Raw genomic sequence first — 14,723 nt, 5'->3', positions numbered from 1 at the left:
CTTAAAAAAATGTTGGATGCTACTTGGTGCTAGCTCATAAATGCTTGAGATGAAGTTTAGCTCAATGATTAGGGGATTTATTGCACTTCCTAGCTCATTAATTCATAAAGGTATGCTATTATGTCTTGGATTCATTTTGGAGCGGACTTTGCCCCTTCTCCTCTCTTTGTCTCTTCGGTTTCCTCTTGGCTTTTGCTGTTCCCGTGGCCCCTGACTGTTTTCCCGTGCTGATGTTCTGTGCTCTATGCTAGCTCCTCGGGTCCCTTGATGGCTGGGTTTCCTGTGGCCTTCTTTTCTCTGTTTCCTGTACCGAGTTGGGGCTGCTGTGTTGTGGCTGTTGGCCTTTCATTTTCCTAAATCTAATTGATTTGGTTGGAGGTGTTATGGCTGTTTGGTTCCTCTCTTTTGCCTATAAAATGGAGATGTTTTGGCATGGAAAAGGTTGTTGAAATTGTGAGTAAAAACTCTACAAAAACCTGAGGGTTTCTTCTTGGAAAAGCTTGAGAGCTTGTTCCATCCCATTCTTCTCTTATCTATTTCGTCTTGGCTTCTAACCCCTTCTTCTCTATGCAAGTTCCACTCCACTTGTATCCTTCTTCTTGAACTTTGGAAGTGTATGTTGGCTGAAATTTGGAGATATTTACCGGAGGAGTTTGGAAAGGACATTAGACTCTTTTGCAGTGGTGGATCCTTGGTTTGCAAGCCTAAGCACAATTCTCTTACATTCCTACTTTTGTTGCATGTGAGGAGACCGCTAGACGGTTATACTGAGGATAGTGTTTTCATATTTTTATTTTGTTTTTGTTCGATTTGGCTTTTGTTTTTCCTAAGTTTGTTTGGATGTTTGCAAGTTACAATTGAATTGAGTTTGATTTATGTCTTGTCCTGGTGTTCTCCAATTTGTTTCTTTTCTCTAGACTTTGCTTGCATCACTGTTTAAATCAAATATGCTTAAACCAAACCAAATCAAGGGATCTGAGTTACAATTAGAGTCATAGGGTCACCATTTCAGCTGCAGGGTCTAGTTTTTATTACCTAATATACAAAATACATTTCATAATAAAACAATGATGATTTCACAATACAGCTAACAATGAAAAATATATTCTGATGAACCTATATAAAAGTGAATTTGAGTTTCAAACTTGTGGGTTTACATACATAATGAAATACAAAATCTTAGCTATTTAAATACAAAATATTTCCAATATTCCTTCACGACCTTCATTTGACCTCCATGTCATAGAATAGATAATCTAATCATGGCACTGCATAAGACAAAAGCATGGATCAGACAACCGACCAAGCACGCAGATCAATTGCATTACCAGGTTGAGTTTGGACTAAAAGAGAATCATGTGATCCAGCCTGACTCAAAAAAATAGCAATGTTTTCTATTTAGTTGACCAATCTCAAGCCGAACAAAGCCCAAATTTGGCCGGAATCCCCAGCACAATGACTGAACTGAACACAACACAAACTACATACTAGTGCTCAACTTAACTAGCCACCTACTTTTGATTTTTGATTAAACACACACATATATGGATATATATAATCGAGCCAGCTAATTATCCAAGTCAATTGAAAATTGGACATCAGAACACAATTATTTTGTTAAAAACAATTCAAATATTCTTATAATATTAACAAAAAAATGCTGTTTAACAAATCTAATTAGGTTTAGGCTTCCTTTGGGATAGCTTTCTAAATACTTTTTAAAGTAGTATTTTAGCATAAAAAATTTTAGAGCTAAAAATTTATGTACTAAAATACTGCCTTAAAAAATAATAAAAAAGCTGTCCCAAACGAAACCTTAATGAACCAAGAAGCATCAGTTAAGTCATCAGCCACCAACTTTAAGTAGATCGACAAGTCTTAGTTGGTTTTCAGCTATAGTTCGAATTTTTGAATGCTAAATTGCTTTCGAAAAAGGCAATGTTTAAAAACTACACATCTATTATTGAAGATTAATCAAATCAAAATTACATGAATATTATTTATTTATTTATTTATTCCTTCATTATAACACAAAGGTTTATTAAACAGAAACTGGTGGAAACGAATACTGTTCGGAATCATAGGTAGCAGAATCACTTGTTGATCCAAATTCCGTAACATCACTCCTAAACTTACCAGATTGCATATTGGTTCTTGAGTATGTAGCCTGCTCATGAGGATTCTCACCAAAACCATAGCCTAGACTGTCTCTGAAACGATATGGATCTGGAACAAAGTCTGGGATGCTAATTTCTCCAGTAAGCATTTTCACCACACTTGACATTAAAGGCCTATGAGCTGGTGATGAATGTGCACATAGAATGGCCACCCTGATCATTCCCACAGCTTCAACCTGATTGTACTGGTTTTCCAGTCTCTTATCAACAAGAGACAGCAGGTCCTCTTTCTCTTTTGCAAGATGTGCCTGCCATGTTAAAATGATAATTTCATAAACCAGAGGATAAAGTATATTTATAAAGGGATAATAATACATAAAGAAAATACTCCGAATGTACGACTAATATGTACGAATGGCAGTTAAGAAAAGCCTACCACGTCTAGAAGGTGATATTGGTCTTCATTCATATAGCTCGAGACACACTTCCCAGTTATAATCTCCAATGCAACAATGCCGAAGCTGTAGACATCTGCCTTTTCTGTCAAATAGCCCCTTGTTGCATATTCAGGTGCCATATATCCACTGCCAAAAATAGACTAAAATTATGAACTGATGCAAAATGAAGTTTAAAAATATGAAATGATACAATGTGTACGTGATGACAGCCAACCATATAGGAAAGATAATAGGATATAACTTAAAAAAATGAAGATATTAAAAAAGCATGAACATGATATTTAAGAAATTACTAAATGAATTATAAAGTTGATTTTATTTGCAATAATATACTAAACAGATTTTGTGGCAGCAGTGACTAGGAGAATAAATTTAAATGAGAATTTGACTTTTAACCAAACACAATGGTGAAAAAGGATTCATGTAGCCGACCCCATATAGTGGGACAAAGGCTTGATGTTGTTGTTGTTGTTGTTGTAGTGACTAGGAGAATAAATGTTGCTTGCTCATAAGAAACTAGATAGGAAAGAGAAAAACCTCAATACATTGAGAAATGATGTAAACTATTATATGTTCAAAAGGTTAAGAATAGAAGAAGTGTTGAGACCATCATCATACTCATTAGCTTTATCCTAACTATTTAGAGTTAGCAATATAAATTCAACATATAAATTGTAGCAGCAAATCATTTTGAAAAACATTTATCCATATAATCTTAGTCCTACCCCTTTTCTTTCTAATACTTGAACATTAATTTTATCAATGCATTTTAGTAATCGAGTCATTAATAATAGTACACATTTTAAATATCTTGGGTCAATTGTTTAGAGTGATGGTGAAATAGATGGGAATATTATTAGTAGAATTAAAGTTGGATGGTTGAAGTGGAGGAATGTATCGGGCTTGTTGCGTGATAGAAAAGTCTATGCAACACTTAACTTAGTATTATGCTTCTCTTTTAATGGCCAACATTCAGCACCATAAAGCATTGCAGGTCTCACCACCATCTTATAGAATTTTCCCTTAAGATTGAGGGGGACTTTTCTATCGCACAATAAGCCCGTTGCATTCCTCCACTTCAACCATCCAACTTGAATTCTGCTGATAATATCCCCATCAATTTCATCATCACTCTGAACAATAGATCCAAGATTTCTAAAGCGTGCACTCTTATTAATGACTTGATCGCCCAAAGTCACAATCCCCCACTAGGTCTATTTCCACTAAAATTACACTTCATATATTCAATTTTAGATCACTGCCGTTGCCAGGTCCCAAGTCCTGGATGAGAAAAGTGGAGGGTTGCGTTAGATAGTCGTCAGCCAGCGTAAAACTTGTTGAATAATCATGATAAGTTTTGAAATATTAAGTTAGAGAAAATTTAGAGCAAATAATTAATTAAATTTAATGAAGTAATCTTTTATAGGCTTTAAATTTATTGTCATTGGAGTAAGGAGTAAAAGTGAAACATCATATTTTCTAAGTTCAAGGTAAATACTCATGTCTTTTAATTACAATAATGATATTTATTTCTCCAACACATGATACATCAAGTACTGTTATTATCTAATTGCTCAATGTTATTACATGATTTTTCTTCATTAAAGACAATTGACCATATTAAACTAAAAAACTTGAATTGAAATGATATAGAGAAGATAAATAATATGATTTATGTAGTATGCTTGTATGTGCATTTGGCTGATAGAGCACACCTCTTATAGTATTGGCTGGGGACGCAATGTACTCGTACACGTTAATGAAAAAGGTAAAAGGAAAATAAAATGGAAAATGAGTACCGTCAATGGTATAATTTTAAATGGTGGCTCCATCGACAGTTGTATTATTTATAAGAAAAGGATAATGATATGTCTAACGTTATGAATAATAATATATACATATTATTGAAAGTCTTGAAATGAAATTATTTTATGTTTGAAAAATTATCATGAATATTGTTCCAAATGCCTTGAGTTACTGTAGTTTAAAAATATGAATTACTCACTCCTACTATTGAAAAATAATTGCAAGTATAATTCAATTAACTAAAATGAGCAGAAGAGGTGAAAATGTGTATCATAGATGCAGGGCACCAAATGAAATACATTTAATTCATTTTATATCAGTTTCTATTTTTTTATGTTTTAGTGACTCTTTCAGTATATTGAAAATATATTTAGCAAATGAAAATTTAAATCACAGTCCGACCGTCTATTCCCGCTTATTAATTTGAGTCTCCGAGCGGTCGGGTTGTGATAAAAGTGGTATTAGAGCCCAAGGAGTATCTTAGAAATGTGAATCGTAATGAAAGAAACATATGAATGATTTATAAACTTATTTGAGAAGAATTTAAATATTTGATTAGATAATAGAATTAATTTATATATAAATATATCAGGTATGTGAATGATCAAGAGGAAGTAGCTGGTAAAAATATGGAAGGAGAACGACTACCACATGAAGCGACTGTGAACACCAATAACTTTACTCAGATGATGGCGACTATGACCCAAATACTTCAAGAATCAAGATCACAGCCTGGAGTAGTGGATAAATATCTAAAGTTGTTTCAGAACACGCGACCATTATTATTCAAAGGTAATAAAGGACCAATTGAGACAAAGAATTGGTTGCTTAGTGTATAGAAGATATTGGATAGCATGTCATGTCCTAATGAAAGGAAAGTGTCACTCGTTACATTTGTCTTGGACGGAGAAGCAAAAAGGTGGTGGAGAGTGTTGACCTCGTTTTTCGTACGAGAGCCTTCGAGGATCTTCGAACAATTTAATCGAACCTGGTCGAACCAAATTCAAGCTCGAGTCAACTCGAATCAAGTTGAATTAGGCCCGACTAAGTTTAATTAAACTCGATCGATGTCCGCGAACCTCGTCGAGAACAATTTGAGTTTAATCGGCATTAATCTCAGTCTAATTTTCATTGAATTAGTCTAGTCGAGCCGCATTGAGTCCGGATTCATTTGATTTGAGTCAGATTATGTTTAATTTGAGTTCAAATCTGACCCGATTCAGCCTGAGATAATTCAAATTCGCTTTTTGCTGAGTTCAAATTTGATACTCATATCAGGAATTCGATCGAGCGGTCCTGATTGAATGGGCAGTAGGCGTGGTCCTTTTCCCCTGATGATGGTGATATCTCGCGGGCAGAGCAGCGATACGAAGCAGATAACAGGCTTCATTCGCGTGTTTCGAAACACTGCTGCGATGGATCAAAGAAGGCGGGATTCCTCTTTCGGCGACGAGTTCCATTTACTCGAAACGATGCTCTCGGCTAAGGGATTGAATCCTTGGTCCTCTCCCTCTCACGCCCGAGATCTTCTCTCGCTCTCAGTCGCACTCTCTCGATTCCAAGAGGCGAACTCCCCCCTTTTTTCCTCTGTTTCGGACCGAACCAAGAGGGAACGCCTCTCCCTCTCGTGTCTCTCTCGCTCACGGAGGCCAGCCGACGCCGAGCTCCTCTCCTCCCGTCCTCAGCTCCACACACCCGACGACAGCCACCCGACCCACGCTGCACCTCAGAACTTAGTTCGTTAAAACTCCCTCGCCGAATAAAGAAAAGCGAGCGGAGGCCGGGGCCGAATTTTCGGAGACCACACGCACCCGACGCCGGCTTCCCCCTCCGACGCCGTTCAGTCCAGGCGGAGTCAGCCTCCCTCTCTCGTGTCTCTCTCGGCTTCGCACGATCCAGAGCCGAACTCCCTCCTTGCTCCCGCTCCAGAGATCGAACCCGAGCAAGGCTGAAGCCCGTCCGACTCTAGGTAGAGTCGGACCCCTTCGACGAACCGTCCCGACGCCTGGACCGAACTGAGCTCCATCCCTTTGCAAGGTAAGTCTATTCTCCTCTTCCCCTCTCCTTCTTTCTTCTTCTTTTCCTATCCTTCTTCATTGGTGAATGAAAGAAGAATATTGTGTAGTTTTCTTTTAAAAAAAAATCCGAGAATGAAATTGCTTTGAGTTGTTCTTTTAGCCCTTATGCTTATGTCTTTTTGATGAAGTGATTATCATGTGGATAGAAAAAAGAACTTTGATAAATTGTTTGGAGAATTTTAGTTGAGATTTAGGTGTGAACCATGATTCTTATGATAGCTTGTTTTACATAGCTTTACAACCTTTGCATATAAAGTGTTCGTTGAAATGCTCCCAAGAGAAGGCCATAAGTGTTTGCTTGTATTGAGACCTTGTGTAGTGAGCTTGCTCGTATAGAAGTTTCCTCAAAGCGTTTCTTAGAGGCTTGTCAAAAAATCTGAAAATGAATTTGGTAATTTAATGAGATTGTGATCTAATAGGTGTATATATCCTTTCAAGTGATGTTTTATTTTATGTAACTTTGCAAGCATCACACCTCAAGTGTTTAAAATTTCTTTTTGTGTCGTTTGGTTAGTGGTAACCCATGAGACTTAGACTCACATGGATTTTGTTGAGTAAATATTTTGTGAGCATGTTTGGTATAAAAGTTGCAGACTATCTTACTTCCATGTGGTTGTGACACTACACATGGCTATGTCAACTAAATTTACCTATAGTTCTCTTGACGCGATATGTTAAAATGTCTTTTGCGACGGTGATAAGTGGATTTGCAAATCGTAGCTCATGACGCATTGACCTCATAACTTCTTGTCTATTTAATCTTATTTGAAAGATTGCTTTCTTGTCATTGGTGTTTGATCAAATGCCCATTAGAAGTGGTGTAAGCTTTAACCATAGGAAATGTTATGAATGCTGAAATTTATACTTCTTTTGAGAGATCTATATGTTAAGAATTGATTTCATCTTGCCTTTGGACAATCTATCTGTTTGTGGAAATGTCAATAATAGGTTCTCAAACTTCTTTTGAGCATTGAGGTATCAATGTGCTGAAATTTGTCTTAAATTTCCCTCTTGGAAAGTTGGAGATGTGGAGACAAAGTTTTTCTTTAAGATATGCAAAGCCTGTTTGAGAAAATGAAATGACTCATTGTTAGCTGGCTTACACTCTAATGTTTATGTTTCAAATGTACCCAATTGTTGGAGAGCAACCATGAGTTTTATAGTTACATAATTTGTATTATTAGAAGCATGATTAACAATAAAAGAGTTAGTAAACTTAAATATCCTTATGTTTGCTTTAAGTCTGGATTCTTCCGTATCTCTTTAAGCTTTACAAAAAAAAAATGTTGGCAAGTATTGCTTCGTTGCGAAAATTCTTACAGTTTTTTTTTTTATAGATTTCTTTCTCGATGGTTTTGTGGGAAAATTTGAGTTGAAGCCTTTGCATCTTTGTTATTTCACTATGAGAATTTGTTGGAAAGTTTTTTTTGTATATTCATGTTATAAAGACTTGTTTTGGCATGAGAGTAGATTCATGAATTTGAATTAAACATTTGTTTGGAATATTTGGTGGTATAAAGCATGAAGGTGGAATTTGTTGGAGCATTTTTTCTAACCTCTAGAGGAAGCAAATTAATATCAAATTTCCTTTCCAATAGTTGTATTCTCACTAGCGCGTTGAGTTTCAAGTTTATGGTGGTCAAGTCCTTTCATTATATAGCTTGAAAGCATGATTCTTTTTCTTCTTAAACATGTGCGGTGTTCTCATTTGTTAGAATCATTGGTTGTATATAGAGCTTGTAGAAAATCATGTTTGTGAAAGAGTTATATTATTCTATGTGTCGCTTAATGAAAGGCCCCATGTGCATGTGATAAAAGTGTAGTCGTTCTTCGTCAAAATGCAGAATTTCTATTGTTAGCTCCCAAATTGTTTTGGAAAACAAATATAAGTGCAGTTTTTCTATCGTTTTAAGCTCCCACAGTGTCTTGGCCATAGAATAGACCAAGTTGATTTGGGAGCAAGCCACATGCAGAATTTTACTGTTTTTGAGTTCCAAGTTGATTTGGGAGTGAACTATGTGCAGAAATTTAATGTTTTTGTGCTCCGAGCTGCTTTTGGGAATGACCCATATGCAGATTTTTAATATTTCATGTGTTCTAAGCTATTTTGGGAATGGGAGAGATGCAGATTTTGATGCGTTTTTTTTTTGTTCCAAACTTTTATGGGAATCGAGTAGATTTTTTTTAAATTTGTTTTGTCCCCAAACTGTTTTAGAATGAGATATTGGCATCCAAAAGTTGTTATGCGCTTTGATTTGGAAAAGAGCAATGGTGACTATTCATGAGCCTTTTATAAAGTAATATTTAGGGATGTGTTAGAGAACTTTCATGAGTTTCAAAGTTGTTTTTTTTTTAACCCCACTTCAAATATAGTAAAGAAGCACTTGATTGTCTTTTGTGTCAAAGATTTTGGTAAATGATTTATGTGGAGTTTTATATGATTTTGGGTAGATGATTTATATAAAATGTTATGTAGCTTTTTCAAGCAAAGAAAATTTCATAAGTTAGATTTGTGTTTAATAACTTTTGAAGAGTAGATTTGTATTGGTAGATTCTTTAGAGCTCTCTTTTTGAATGAAGTGATATCTCTTAGTCTGAATTGTGTCTCTTTTGTTAATGTTTGCTTCTAGATATAGAGTTTGGAAGAATTTGATGGGTGGAAAGAGGTGTTGTTTTAGGTCTAGCTTGTTTTCTCTTTGGAACTTGAGCTTCCTTTGTTCGCTTTGAGTTTGGTAGGGAATAGTTTGTGTAGTCATGTCGGGTTTGTATCAAGTGCCTTATTTGGATTGTGGGAATAACAAAGGGCATTGTTAATGTTGTTTTAGGGTACACTTGACTTTAAAGAAGTGTGTCCAAAACAACAATGCCCACATCCCTTTTATATACGATTTTCATTCTTCTTCTTTTTTGTTGCTTTTAGTTGTCTTTCGCTTTGCCCTTTAGCTTTTCTGTCACTTCTTTTATGCTTTATGTTTTAAACACTTGCAAAATGAGGAGAACCCAAAACACAAGTAGCTCAACCGGTAGAAAAAAGGTACGTTCTTTTTTCTTTTATGCATTTTCATTCTTTCATATTATTATTTGCTTATAGAACTGCTCTAATCCACCTTTCTTCTATGTTTTGCGAGGTACCTTTTGGAAAGCAATAGATAAGGAGCACTGGAGTACTTGGAGAGGAAGCAAGGACAACCGGATCCGAGCATCAGTCGCACCTGTTCATTCCGGTAGGGGCGCTACGGGCGGAACCACCGGGTCATAGCCCCCGGTGCTGTAAGCTTTCTTAAGAACTTAGAAAACCTTTAGGGGCCTAGATGATTGTACGCCTCCCACCCTTAGGGCCTTGTAGAAACTTCATTTATAATTAGGATTGCTTTTATTCTATTAGATCCCTAAAACCTTTTGACATACGCATAGAAGTCTTAAGGGTTAGAAAATAACACCACTCTTAGCCCCACAACATTAGTGACATCTAAGGACAAAAATTAAGGACTGAGTCTTAGAAAATATAGACTTAGGATGCATGCTCCCTATAGGATAAAGACATTAAAACGAAAACTTAGTGACACGTTTTCCTATATTTTGGTTTTCTTTAATCCACTAATAATCAACCAACCAATTTTAATCTAATTCTTAAAATCTATTAAAACACTTAATTCTTAATCAAATTATAATTAACATTTATAATTATTAAATCATAAATCTAAAACATAAATCTAAGTTAAATATAACTAATTTAATAATTAAACCATAACCAATCTAAAATCTAAAATATGTAGATTTAATTAGGAGATCAAATCAAAATATTAAAATTCATTAGGATTAAAATACTTCTAAATATCAAACTTTAGAATAATCTTTAAAATAAACCAACGAACTTGATTAATAAATGATTAATACACCCTTTTCTTTTCTTTTCATAACAAACTAAAATAAAATAACAAAATTAATTATCACTGGGTAACCCAGGCCTACGAGGCTATTAAGTTAGCCCCAAGGATGGTGAAATAAACCTCACGGCCTCGGTGTGAAACAAAGGTGATAATTAATCAAATATTAAAATAAAATATTTAAAATTAATCTTAAAATACTAAGATATGAATTTTAACTAAAATTTCCTTTGCCCCTTTCAACAAACAAAAATACAAATAACTTTAATTAAACTATCCCATATAGGACCTACCAAAACAACACGACCTACACTTAGATTGATTTGCTAGGACACGACAGCTAGTCTTAGGTTAGGTCGATGCTTTTCTTTTCTGTCTCTGTGTTGTGGCGACTTGCATGTGACCTGTGTGTTGTTTGCTTTACTACTTGTTTTAGCTTTTCTGTGACGCTTTTCTGTGTTGTTTTCTAGCTTTCTTTCTGCACTGTTGTTGTGAGCGTTAGAATACCCATATGTTATGCATGCTTTTCATACTAATATTGTCTTTTTGCAGGTGGTCGTGCTCACACAGCGCTAAAGGGGGCTAAAATTAATAATAATCATTTATAACTGCTTTAGGTACTTGCTTCAGCTGCTTATCCCCCAATGATTAGAGCACGGCCAAGTGTGATTTATTTTCAATATTTTCATTCATATATAACTGCGTGGATGATTTTTCTCGGATGATTTTGATTATAACTGCTTAGGATAACCCCTGCAGGAGAGTCTAGATTTTCTTCTTTTACTAATGCAACGTATTTGATAGTAAATGTTGTGAAAATATGAAAATAAGGCATTTTTAATGTAAAGGGGTCCAAAGGGAAAAGAAAACTCTTACAGGGGGTTTCCTTTATCATTTGGGCATCCTTTTGGAGCAATCACTACAAGGAGCCTAGAGGACTGAAGATGATCCAAAGGCGAATCAAGGGAAGATGCAGACTGAGGGGCTGTTTGGTATCGGATTTAAGTCGGATTTACGCTAAATCCAGCCAAACGGTTTTTGTGTGCTCTTTAAATCCCGGGATTCCGTAAATCCCGGATTTAGGGATTTACAGTCTAAATCCCGGATTTACTAAATCCCTCTGTTCGGCGGATTTAACGGGATTTAGCCCAAGAAGCACGCGAAAGGGAGAAAGTTACCTTCACAACCAGCGAGGTCCCGTTCTTGCTTCCGATCAAAATGTCGAAATTTCCGATCCGACAGGAAGGGAAAGACGTCGAAGGAGCGAAGTTGAACAGTCACGAAGGAAACGAAGAAGCGACGCATGCAATCTCTACACCTCCTGCAAAGCAACGTAACACTTATTACGCCTCTTGACCGGCAAGTAGAGCTTACGTCGCCCGCCAATAACATGTCGCCACTTTGCTTTTACTTTTTACGCGTGGCCCGACGACTTGACCCGGAGCGAAACCCGCGATATGCTATCGTTCGCAGTTTATCTCACAGTATTGCTCGGTATTTGCTGGTATTGCTTTGCAAAAAAAAGAGATAATTACCGCCTCTGCTGAAGACCAAGTATTTCATGCAAATACCGAGTTTGTTACCAATGTTTTTTTTACAACTCGGTAACAAACTCGAGTATTTGCTCAGGATTTGCTCGTATTGCTAGAAAATTCTGGTACAACTCGGCCACAACTCCAATATATTGCCTCAAGATTTTTGCTCGAGGTAATTGCTAGGATTTGCTCGGTATTGCTAGGTATTGGTACACTAGCTTCGTTTTAGGCGACAACTTTTTTACTGCTTTTTTAAAACGGAGTTTAGTACAAAATTTTTAGTTTGTACTAAAATCTCTGTTTTTAGAAAGATTAAAAAACAGTCCCAAACAAAGCCTGAAGATGTAAAATGCCTTATTTTTAAGTTTGCGTCTTCCCGGGTTGTTGATCGGTGGAGCCGGCCACCTATTACTTTTCTGTACTCTGTGATTGTAAATTATATGGCACTTACCATGGACACTCTTTTTTGTGGGATTTTGTTGCTTTATTGTGTTTTTCGTTTACTTTGTTTGCGCAGTAGAACTGGCATGCTCTTTATAGGTTTCTTTCTTGCATGTGCTTGTGCCTGACCGTTAGGCTCTTTAGGGATAAAAATTATTGTACTCGTAATTATTAAATAAAATTTTAAGAATTAATTCACATAGAAATATAACGATTTTAGGGAATAGCCGGAATCGTCCAGGGGCGCATACACGCATTCTCTCTTCTTTTAGACAAACTTCCCCGCCTGCGGGTAGAGTCCGGATAATCTGGCCTATGAGGATGAAGTGCCGGACTGGGGGAAGTTTAGTCATTCTAAAAACTATTTTTTATAAGCCTTTTTTAAATTTCATACATTCCTGATTTGGAGATTTTGACTAGTATAAACTGCATTAACAACTAATTAAAATTAAAATTTAATCGCATTAGTATTAGAAGCATTATACCACTCATAAGTGTGGGATCACTTAGGAACTTCTCTAGTTGTCGATCCCAAACTCCAATGTCTAAACTACCCTCCCATCTTTCATATGGACCGGATAACATGGATTTTATACGATTAGGTGGTTTTAGCTGGCTTCCTTTTTAGGCAAGGAATAAGTCCACGATTGCATTAGTTAGGACGTAGATGTTAGTGTCATGTGTATGACACTATATCTTTTATAGATTTATGGTCTAAAGGTGAGTGGTACGAGTGTACCACTATACGCCTTATTGGTGGGTAAGCTCTTCATTCTTTCGAAAGCTATAAATCCTGCCCATCCGTGTCGCACAGGTGACGCCACTTCCCTCTTTCTATCATGTATGTTTGAGTGCTGTGTCTTCTCTTTTTCTTCAGTTTCCACTTCTTCGAGCCAACCGGATGATGACTGAACCACGTGTGCCCCTTTGATTAGGAAAGCCTAGAATTTTCCCTTTGCACTAAACCCATTAGAGAAGATAATCTAACGTCCTTAATCGAGAGTTTTCTTAGATCGAGGTCTAAGATGTAATTAACTACGGGGGCTTGCGCCAAGCCCCGTAGGAAACTCTATTCGATGCTGATGTATCGAATAGGAGAAATCTCGTGAACTTTTGGGTTATGCATATTATTATCCATTGAGGTGTGTAAATGAAAGCCGCTATCCTCCATGGCTAATCGTATGTATAACTCCATCTGCTCTTCCATCGGCCTGCTTGTGTCGATTGTAAAGGCCTACGACCATTTTGTCCTAAGGGATAGTGTGATCGTACCCTTTGCATTCGAATTACGATGAGCAGAATTCTTTCGGAGACCCACAGAGAGGACAACGCGAAGATAGGCTGAGAGATACTCCAAATTTACTAGTCAACTAAGAAGACTTTGTAGAACTGTTTAGAGAATGGTTCGTACCTATATCAACAAGGAGGCAGATGCAGGACAAATTCATAAGACTAGTACAAGGAGACAAATCAGTGATGCAATACGAAGAAGAATTAACAATTCTATCTAGATATGCACCGCAATTGATTGCAACATCAAAGAAGAAATATTATCGATTCCTATCTGGTCTAAAAGATGCAATTAGATAACCTTTAGTATCTTTAGAAATTGAGGATTATTCAATATTGGTAGAAAGAGCAAGTTGGTAGAAAGAGCAAAAAGGGTAGATATTAACTTTCAAATCACTCAGAAGATAAGGGACCATCATTAAAGCAAGAATGTTAAAGAAGATATCCAAAGCAATTAGATTGAAGGATCAAATTGAAAGAAGCCTAACTTTAACCCTAGTGGAGTTAGTAATGCAACTGCCAGTAAAGTCATAAAAGCTTGTGCTAAGTGTGGCATATTACATAAGGGTGATTGTCTGATGCGTTCCAACCATGGTTTAAAACTATGTAATAAGAGGTGCACCTCAGCACAATTTCGCCCCTTTAAGCCTTAAAGCTCACACAATGAGTTTATGATTTGAGGCGTACGCCTCAAGTTTACTGAGGCACGCCTTGCCTCATAGTTGAGAGGCGTCTGCCTCTAAAAATTAAGAAAAAAGCTAATTTGCATGCTCGGTCCCGCTAGGTATTGCTAGGTACATGCTCGATACCGAGCAGGTACATACTCAGTACCGCTCAGAACATTCTCGGTACCGCTCGGTACATGCTCGATACCGCTAGGTATATGCTCATTACCGCTCAGTACATTATCGGTACTGCTAGGTACATGCTCGATACTGCTCGGTACATGCTCGGTAGAGTAGAGGAGATTTTACGCGAGAGGAAGAAGCGAGTTTGGCTGTGATGAAGCTTTTAACTCGCGAGTGTAACTGCTCGTGTGCGATAGAATTAAGCGGGATCTTGCGCGTGCCCTGTTCGAAATGGCGCCGAATGTACAGGGTATGGGCATTAC

General features: G+C 36.8%; 1 protein-coding gene across 4 annotated transcripts in view; it reads right to left on the bottom strand.

Annotated features, from left to right (window-relative positions):
• Positions 1–1,082: 1,082 nt before the first annotated feature.
• LOC110100374 (probable leucine-rich repeat receptor-like serine/threonine-protein kinase At3g14840) overlaps positions 1,083–14,723 on the bottom strand; it is a 61,252-nt gene continuing 47,611 nt past the window's right edge. For 3 of the 4 annotated variants that reach the window (XM_020827831.2, XM_028691559.1, XM_020827834.2), the window contains exons 23-24: positions 2,554–2,701; positions 1,942–2,425 (exon numbers count right to left, since the gene is read on the bottom strand). In XM_020827831.2, the coding sequence (XP_020683490.1) occupies positions 2,042–2,425; positions 2,554–2,701 (532 nt within the window). In that variant the 3' untranslated portion in view covers positions 1,942–2,041. Of the gene's footprint in view, positions 1,269–1,941; positions 2,426–2,553; positions 2,702–14,723 lie in introns of those variants that run through there. The other variant, XM_028691558.1, reaches the window with a different exon arrangement.

Source organism: Dendrobium catenatum, unplaced genomic scaffold (assembly GCF_001605985.2).
Source record: "Dendrobium catenatum unplaced genomic scaffold, ASM160598v2 original_scaffold_12804, whole genome shotgun sequence".
In the NCBI taxonomy this organism is placed as follows: Eukaryota; Viridiplantae; Streptophyta; class Magnoliopsida; order Asparagales; family Orchidaceae; genus Dendrobium; species Dendrobium catenatum.
The sequence above is the reverse complement of the archived record's forward strand: the minus strand, read 5'-3'. Positions and strand labels throughout refer to the sequence as shown.